This window comes from Dama dama, chromosome 8, assembly GCF_033118175.1.
Source record: "Dama dama isolate Ldn47 chromosome 8, ASM3311817v1, whole genome shotgun sequence".
Lineage (NCBI taxonomy): Eukaryota > Metazoa > Chordata > Mammalia > Artiodactyla > Cervidae > Dama > Dama dama.
Genome location: NC_083688.1, coordinates 16676285 through 16685133, shown reverse-complemented (window position 1 = coordinate 16685133; position 8849 = coordinate 16676285). Strand labels below are relative to the sequence as shown.

Genomic DNA, 8849 nt, shown 5'->3' with positions numbered 1-8849 from the left:
TGACCAGGTGCCCAGGTCTGCGGACACCTTCAGGAGCCAAGGAGGACGGAGGGCAGCAGGCGGGTGTCAGCAGAGAAGACTGTCCCCAGAGCCCCTGCCGTGGGAGCCACCCTGGCTTTTGTGACCTCACAGGAGGTGGGTGGGTGACTCTTCGCTTCAGGGCCTGGGCCCAGACGGACGCCAGAACCTTCCCCCAGGGCAGGGGCACACGGCCCCTCGGCGAGGGAGCCGGGACATTAGGCAGCTCCATGTAGGTACACGCTTAGGTCAGGAGGATCCACCATGAAGAAGGGCAAGAGGAAGAAGTCAGAAACCAGGCGCCGGGGCTCCACCTCCCAGCGCGCCAGCTCCGAATCCACCCCCCAGCAGCAGAGCTCGGAGTCCAGTTCCCAGCAGCCCGTCTCCGGATCCAGCCCGCGGCCACCCAGCCCCAAGCCCACCGCGCAGCTGCCCAACCCGGGGTCGGCCACCCAGGCGCCCAACCCGGCGCCCACCCCACCGCCCCCCAGCCCGGGGCCCACCACGCAGCAGCCCAGCTCGGGGAGCACCTCACAGCACAGCAGCAACTCCACCCCCCCGAAGTCTGCACCCCGAGCCCTCCCAGCTCCAGAAGTCAGCCACAGCCACTCGGCTCGGGACATCGTGTCTCCAGACCCCAACCCCAAAGCATCCTCTCGGTCCAGGAAAGCAGGTGGGCGGCCTTCTTGCTCAAGTGGTTCTAGGCTTTCTGACGATAGATCCCAGGGCTGCCCCAGAAGCTGATAACTCTTCTGATTGGGTTGTGATGTACGGATAATATGTATTCTGGAGCTGTGCAGTGGGGAGTGTGTGGGTGAGGGTGAGGGTGAAGGGTTTGGGGTTCATTTTTTTACCCAAGAGACCAGGATTCCTGGGTTTTATCTCTCCTCACCATGCTGAGTCTCTCTAAAGACAGCCTCAGGGTATTCAGATTAACATTCACCGTGACTGGGTGGTAGTACTAGCTCCTTGGGAGCCATACATACCCAAATAAACACCAAGGCTGCATTAATAGAAGAATCCAGTGAAGGACAAGGGAGGCGGTCATGCTGCTTTTCTCTGTCCTCATCGGGCTGTTTGTGTGCGTAAATGATGCCTAACAATCTAGTCCAAGGAAGATAGTCCATGTTGGGGAGCTGAGCGGGATCGGGGGAAGCAAGAGCCTTCTGGTGTAGGAGAATTGGTTGAGGGAGTTGAAGGTTACCTGTCTGTCAGCTGGAAGATTTGAGTAGATTGGTTCTATGTTGTTCTCAGATGTCTGACTAAGGGCCCATGGATAGGGTTGCCAGATAAAATACAGGCCACCCTGTCAAATTTCAGATAAATAATAAGTGTGTCCTGAATATTGCACGGGCATCCTATATTTTTATTTGCTAAATCTGGCAACTCATCCATGGAAGGCACTGTAGAAGGTAGATTTCTGCTCAACTTTAAAAAGTATCCAACGATTAGCTCTGTCTGAAAATAAAATGACGGTCCAGGGAAAGTGGTCCCCCATCTTCTTGGGTAGCCGAGTCTGAATGAGCATGGGATTGTGTTGAGAGAACTTGAACAGAGTTCAGGAGGCGGTCTGGTTAATACCACGCTACTAATAATGGTAATAGCTAACATTTATCACTGAGCATTTACCGTGTACCTGACATTCTACTCAGCCAAGTGATCTTATTTCACAGTCTTATAAAGGAGATACTAGTATCATCTCCATTTTATGGATGGGGAAACTGAGGCTCAAGCAAGTGTAACAACTGCCTCTCATGCAGGTGCTGGTAGCACTAAGAGGGGAACTTCAGTCTATTCTGACTTTAGAATCCTCCCTCAACTACAGCAATGATCTTCCAATCCTCAAAGGTCTGGTAGTCTGCCCAGGAGGAAGAACATCCTTTCTGAGGTTCTGTATCCACCTTGAGCCAGTGCCCGTGACTCTGTGGTCCTGAGCCCACCACACTTCCAGGGCCGCAGCTTTCCCTCTCAGATGGTGTGAACATAAAATAAATGAGAGGAGTAAGGGTGAGTCCTAAATCCAAGTATGGCTGTGACGACGATATTTCTGTGGCTAGGAATCAATCCATTAACATACGGAAATGTTTTGAGTATGATACTAAATATTATATATGTTATGATCAGAGACATTACTTTGCCAACAAAAATCTGTCTAGTCAAGGCTATGGTTTTTCCAGTGGTCATGTGTGGATGTGAGAGTTGGACTATAAAGAAAGCTGAGTGCCAAAGAATTGATGCTTTTGAGTTGTGGTGTTGCAGAAGACTCTTGAGAGTCCCTTGGACTGCAAGGAGATCCAACCAGTCCATCCTAAAGGAGATCAGTCCTGAATATTCATTGGAAGGACTGATGCTGAAGCTGAAACTCCAATACTTTGGCCACCTGATGCAAAGAACTGACTCCCTGGAAATGACCCTGACGCTGGGAAAGATTGAAGGCGGGAGGAGAAGGGGATGACAGAGGATGAGATGGTTGGATGGCATCATCAATTCGATGGACATGAGTTTGAGTAAACTCTGGGAGATGGTGATGGACAGGGAAGCCTGGTGTGCTGCAGTCCAAGGGGTCACAAAGAGTCGGACATGACTGAGCGACTGAACTGAACTGATAATCGTCAACCACTGAGATAAACCTTTCTGGATTACGGCCTTGAGAACTGATCTGTAGAACATGAGACTTTCTATTTGCACATCTTTTCATGAATGCGTGTGGCTCACCCCCACGTTGGTATTCTGTTTGTGACAGAGGCAAAGCGGGAACCGGTGAGGCTCATCCGTGGTTACAGTGGACGCCCACTCTTCTTCTGCCAAAGGAAGAACTGTCTCCCTTGGAGCCAGAGTGGGAAGGAAGGTTGGTGATAAGGGATGAGGACTTTTAAATAAAGGATGCCATATTCTAAAATACAAATCTTTTCGTATGCAGAGAATACTGTAGCTCAAGAAACTTCAAGTCTTTCACAAGAATGTCTGTAATCAAGAAGACGGACAATTTCAAGCCTCAGTGAGGCTGTGGGGAAGTCAAAACCTTCTCACACTGCTGGTGGGAATGTAAAATGGCAAAACTGCCATGGAAAACTGTCTGGAAAACTGCCGTGGAAAACTGTTTAACCCTCGAAGGGTTAAACATGAAGTTGCCGTCTGATCCAGCAATTCCTGATCTGAGTATATACCTAAGAGAATTAAAGACATACATCCACACCAGAACTAAAACAGCAGCATTATTCATCATAGCCGAAAAGTGGAAACAGCTCAATGACCATCAAATGATGAATGGATAAACAACACATGGTACATCCGTGCAATGAAATACTAGTTGGCAGTAAGAAGAGATGATGGGGACTTCCCTGGTGGTCCAGCCATTAAGAATCGAAATTCCAATGCAGAGGACACAGGTTCCATCCCTGGTCAGGGAAACTAAGATCCCACATGTCTTGGGGGCAACTAAGCCCAGATGCCACAATTACTGAACCTGCATGCTCTGGAGCCCACACACAACAACAGAAGCCCTCCCACCACAATCAAGACCCAGTGCAGTCAAAATCAAAGACGTGACAGATGCTGATACATGCTGCAACACAGATGAACCTCAGACACATTAGTCTAAGTGAGAGAAGGCAGTCTCGAAAAAGCCCACATATTGTATGATTCCATTTATGAAATGTCCACAGTAGACAAATCTATTGCCCAGAACTGCAGGGAGTAGAGAATAGGCAGGGCTGCTAATGGGCTTGGGGGAAGATGGAAAAGTTTAGAATTAGTGATGGTGGTTGCATACATTCATGAATATATTGAAAGCCACTGAATGCTTCAAAGGGGTAAACTTTATGGAATGGAAATTGTGTGTCTGGTTTGTTTGTTTTTTCCCAGTTTTTTAAAGGGAAAAAAAGATAAGTCTTATCTTTAGAATCCTGTCCCTCCCCTTTCCAGGAAAAGTTTCTGTCTGGGGCAAGTCTAAGCAGAATGGGTGTTGATCACTAGCTTCTTGGGCTTTAAGGTTGGCAGCTCAGTCAAGAAGCCAAGACAGGGAATTCCCTGGTGATCCAGTGGCTAAGATTCTGAGCTCCCAATGTAGGGGGCCTGGGTTCGATCCTTGACCAGGGAACTAGATTCCACATGCCTCAACTAAGAGTTCGCGTGCCACAACTAAAGATCTCACATGCCACAACAATGATCAAAGATCCTGCATGCTGCAACTAAGACCCAGTGCAGCCAAATATATATTTTAAAAAATATATAAAAGGGAGAGGGAGCCAAGGCGGAAGTAGTTACAGGAGGGAATGATCTAGCCAGAAGTCCTCTTGCAAAACAGCAGAGGGCGCTGTCTCCAAGTTCCTCTGGGATCTGCAGCTCAGGACAGCAAGGGGAGATGAGCATAGGAAAGGATCTCAAAGATGGTCCACTGGAGTGGTTGTCTTCTGGATGAATCTGTGAGCTCCAGAAAAATGGAACGTGGCCGCTCTGGTTGCAGGAATGTCAATGCCACCTCTCCTAGAATGGGCAGTCCTCTGCTTCCATCCCTTCCCTCAAATTCCGTGGAAAGAGCCCCAAATTGCAAGTTAGTAATCCTGAGCTGAAGCCCGGTTCTTGCATCTCCTTACTATCAGGGCACATCTTCGATATTCTTTGAGCCTCAGTCTCCTTATTTGTAAGCTGAGGATAACAATATTCTCCATCCCAGGATTGCTGACAATGAGATGCGATGGATAATGCCATACAGAGCACTGTCCAGGTGTGAGCTATTACAGGGGTGTTCTCCGTGTCACTCCCAGGTAGCATGCATTATTTCCCCAAGCAATCGTTCCTCTCTCTACACAGGCCACAGCTCCTCGCTTGGACACCTCCTCAGCAGTGGGCCCCTCACCTCTCTCCTTCTCTATCCAGCAGGGCCTCTGGTTCGAGTGGGCCCGCGCGCATTCTGTTCCTGTTCCGTTTGCCCTGGCAGTTCTGCTTGCTGGCGCCGTCTGGGCCTCTGCCACAGCCGCATCTTTGATGTCCTTCTGCCTCGGGCCTGGCCGACCATGTCAGGGAGAGGATTCCCAAACCTCCTCACCTTTTACAGGTTCTGCAGCCTGTGGGGGTGGTTTTGGATCTTGGGCACACCTCATATTTGCAGTCCTGTGGACAGAGGAGCCTGGCAGGCTGTGGTCCCCATGGTTGCAAAGAGTCAGAAACGACTAAAGCAACTCAGCACGCACATGCGTGCACTCAGCCTCCTCCGGGGACTCCAGGACCCCGAGGAAAGCTGCTTCCTCCGGTGGGGCTTCTGGCCTTTTCTGCCCGGACCCACCTGCACAGAGAGGTGCCGATTTTCTCCTTTGGGGGTTCATTTTTCTTTGCTTCAGAGCACACTCTCCCACAGCCCCTCCGTCATAAGCTCCCTGTCACTCAGAAGTTTGGGGAATAAATGCTCTGTCAGGCCACCGCCTCTTTCCGTGGCCTGTGCCACAGCTGAAAGCTTCCCATTCTTGACCTGCATGTGAACGTTGCCCAGAATTTAGAGATACATGTGACTGTAAGTCACGTACCCCTTGGTGAGAGGAAGTCCTCTCCCTCCTTCAGCAGGTCTCAGGCTATTCCTGGCAGCCCCATAGGGGTCTGTCCCTGACCCAGTGGCCCCCACCGCCTCACCCTTCTCTTCCTCTCCCACAAAGCCCCCGGGTGGCTGCCACTTCCCCTGGTGGGAAGACACCTGTCCAGGGAACTTCTCCAGTGGCTTTTTCAGTGGCGCAGGGCTACGCCCAAGGGCTGGAGCAGGACCTCCGCCTCCCCCCAGCTCTGGGACCCAGGGCAGCCCCACTTATACTCAGATCTCACACATGTCCACAGGAAATGTATTCCACCTGGGCATCACCCACCCTAAAGCAGAGCCCACCCACCCCCATCTCCATTCTACTCCTCTTCCCGCCCCTCCCCGGCCAACTCCCCTCTGTTGTATACATTCTTGAAAATCAGCATCTCTCAGCCTTGTGAAGCGAGGCAAACAGATACCCAGGTGTGTTGGGAGAACACACCAGCGCTAAAATGCTCTGCTACCTGGTAAGTCCTGGCTAGGAAGGGCCTGCCCCCACCCCCCACCCCCGCCGCAATGACGTGATCAGCTGTCTTTCCACTCAGAACATTCATCCATCTGGTGCCAAGGAGCACCATGGATTCACAAAGCACCAAGTAGTAAACCTCCTCTGCACAGGATGCTAGGCACAGTGAGGGAAACCAGAACAGGGAACTTCACCCTTACAAACTGTGCCGTCCACATGGTATCTGATTCGTGCTCCTTCCGTGGCCACCAGACCAAGGGGAAAGGCCCACTTCCCCTCCCCGAAAGGCCAGGGCCCTGACTGCCCACTTCCTTTGCCCCAGGGACTGGTTCTTCACTCATCTCTCTGTTTATGAAATTGCCCTTGGCCTCAGTGGGTCGTGGGCTTCCCCGGTGGCTAAGCTGGTAAAGCCTGCAATGCGGGAGACCTGGGTTCGACCCCTGGGTTGGGAAGATCCCCTGGAAAAGGGAACGGCTACCCGCTCCAGTATTCTGGCCTGGAGAATTCCATGGACTGTACAGCCTATGGGGTCGCGAAGAGTCTCACAAGACTGAGAGACTTTCACTTTCACTTTCTACATGGTAAGCTAAGACATGCATCTAGAAACTCCGATGCAAACCAGGAAGTGATCTGTGTCCCCAAAGAGATGTTCAAAGAGCTTCGCTCCTTAGCTGGGGTCCAGGTGGATGCTGTAGTATCAGTCATATCTGAGCTGAATCTGGAAGGATTTTAGGATCCTCGAGCACACGCATACACACGCGCGTGCACATACACACACACACACACACACACACACACACACAGGGCCTATTTTAAAGGGGAAGGATCCCAAGTGGAGGAAAAGGCACAAGCGAGGCTCAGAAATAGGAATGTGAAGGGGAGGGGCCGAGGTTCAGTCTGGCCTGTGTCGGGCGTGCACCTAATTCTGCTCAAGTTCACACCTGCTTCTGTAACCTTTCTATTTCTATGCAGAGTGGAGTGTTGGCTCCAGCTTTAAATACATTAAATTAAATTAAATTTTTAATTATTTTAAAATTATTTTAAATTAAAAAATTTTAAGTGCTTAAATATTAAGTAAGAACCTCTACTTTAGTAGGGTTTTTATCCAAATGGCTACTGCTTTTTCTGAGTGCCTTCCACATCTGCCTGCAGTGCGGGAGACCTGGGTTCAATCCCTGGGTTGGGAAGATCCCCTGGAGAAGAAAATGGCAGCCCACTCCAGTACTCTTGCCTGGAAAATCCCATGGGCAGAGGAGCCTGGTAGGCTAAAGTCCATGGGGTCGCAAAGAGTCAGACACGACTGAGGGACTTCATTTTCACTTTCCTCATACTTAGTAGCAGCATCGTACACTTTCCTTTCCCACCCGCTTTGTGGGGGTGTAATATGTGGCTTCCTCAGTTGCCTAATCTCCAAAACAGAGCTACGCAGCAGGACTCCTCCACAGGAGGATTGTGAGGCTTAAGGAGGACACTGGGTGGGAGGGAGGTGTTTAGCACAGGTCCTGGCACACGGCGGCCTTAAATACCTTGTCATCTTCTCTCTGAGTGTCCAGGGGAGCTGGCATCCCGGCCAGCCCAACCCCGGATCCTGGAGGGAGTCTTGCGGTAGAGCGTTATTGAAAGAGGTGAAAGGAGCTGTGTTCCCTTGAGAGGAGGACCTTTAGCGGGGAGATGGGTGTTCCTGTGATCCTCAGGGGCCCCGTGGTTTCCACTTTCCCCTGCCTAGGGATGAGCACTAAAGCCCAGCAGCCCCCAACCCATGGGTTCTCTGCTTTGCTCTGCAGAAGACCTTCAAGAAAACATTCCACTCATCGTAATTCGCGTGCTCCGAGCCCTCGGAACTGTTGCTGTGGCTCTGGGAGCCCTAGGAGCTGCCTACTACATCCTTGAATCTTTGTGAACAAGTCCCCAGGCCCACAGTCCGGCAGGTATGTGGACACCTTTCATGCCCGTGGCCCTTTGCAGAGTGATCCTCAAGCCTATCGACTCACCAGCCCTGTAGTATGGGGAGCATCTGTCCCTTCTCTGAAAGGAGGAGGTCTTTATGGGGCACCAAGACCCCCAGCCTTTCAGGGAAAACTCAAGAGTGACAGACTCATTTCTGGCCCCAGGGCCTACTGGCATGGCTCTCTGGGGCAGCCCTGGACACTCATGGACAATGCTAGACCTGTTGTTGGGATCGTCAAAACAGAGATCTCCCTGTTCCCTGCTGACCTGGGGTGGTTCATCTCATCACAAACACCAGCTAGGAGGAGACAGGAGAGGTGAGCCAGAGGGTCCTACACCTCTTGGAGCTTTTCCTCTGAACTGTCTCCCTGCGGTTCCCACTGTTTCCAGCCCTTGTTGTCCTCTGTGAACTTCGTGTTCCACAGAAACTTTCTCCCATCTTTTAAATCACTGTTCTCTCCAGCCTATTCCATCCTGTACTGTGGGTGATTTTTACATACATAGGTGGACTGTCTCCACGTTCTAGTACAAGATCCCTGAGGGCAGGGAACCTGCCTTATGCAACATCTTGGACCCTCCCTTGTCTCAGGCTGGGCTCCCTAGTAGCAGAGCCTGAGACAAGGATTTGGGTGCACAGGATTTAGTGAGGGAAAAAGAGGGAGGGAGTCCACAGAGGGAGGGGATGGAGCAAAGCAAGAATGAGGTCTCAGCTGAAGTCCACTTAGCCTGGTCCGGGCTGGTCTGGAGGCTGAATGACACCCAGAGGGGGTCTAGCCTTGAGGCAAGAGGGTTGGCCTTTCTTGCTCTTCTGTGAGTCAGTCGTTAGCTATCGGGAGAGGTTGGGAGTGCGTG

The 8849-nt window shown here is 51.2% G+C and overlaps 1 protein-coding gene across 1 annotated transcript; it reads left to right on the top strand.

Moving 5' to 3' along the window:
• The first annotated feature begins 282 nt into the window (after positions 1–282).
• Positions 283–7940, top strand: SPATA3 (spermatogenesis associated 3). The gene is made up of 3 exons (XM_061147881.1): positions 283–691; positions 4897–5074; positions 7835–7940. The coding sequence occupies exons 1-3, from the start codon at positions 283–285 to the stop codon at positions 7938–7940; spliced, it is 693 nt and encodes a 230-aa protein (XP_061003864.1).
• The last annotated feature ends 909 nt before the right edge of the window (positions 7941–8849 follow it).

Coding starts and splice junctions, on each gene's coding strand:
- SPATA3 (XM_061147881.1), top strand. CDS start 283: ATGAAGAAGGGCAAGAGGAAGAAGTCAGAAACCAGGCGCCGGGGCTCC. Junction 692..4,896: donor CTCTCGGTCCAGGAAAGCAG/GTGGGCGGCCTT, acceptor TTCTCTATCCAG/CAGGGCCTCTGGTTCGAGTG. Junction 5,075..7,834: donor AACCTCCTCACCTTTTACAG/GTTCTGCAGCCT, acceptor TTTGCTCTGCAG/AAGACCTTCAAGAAAACATT.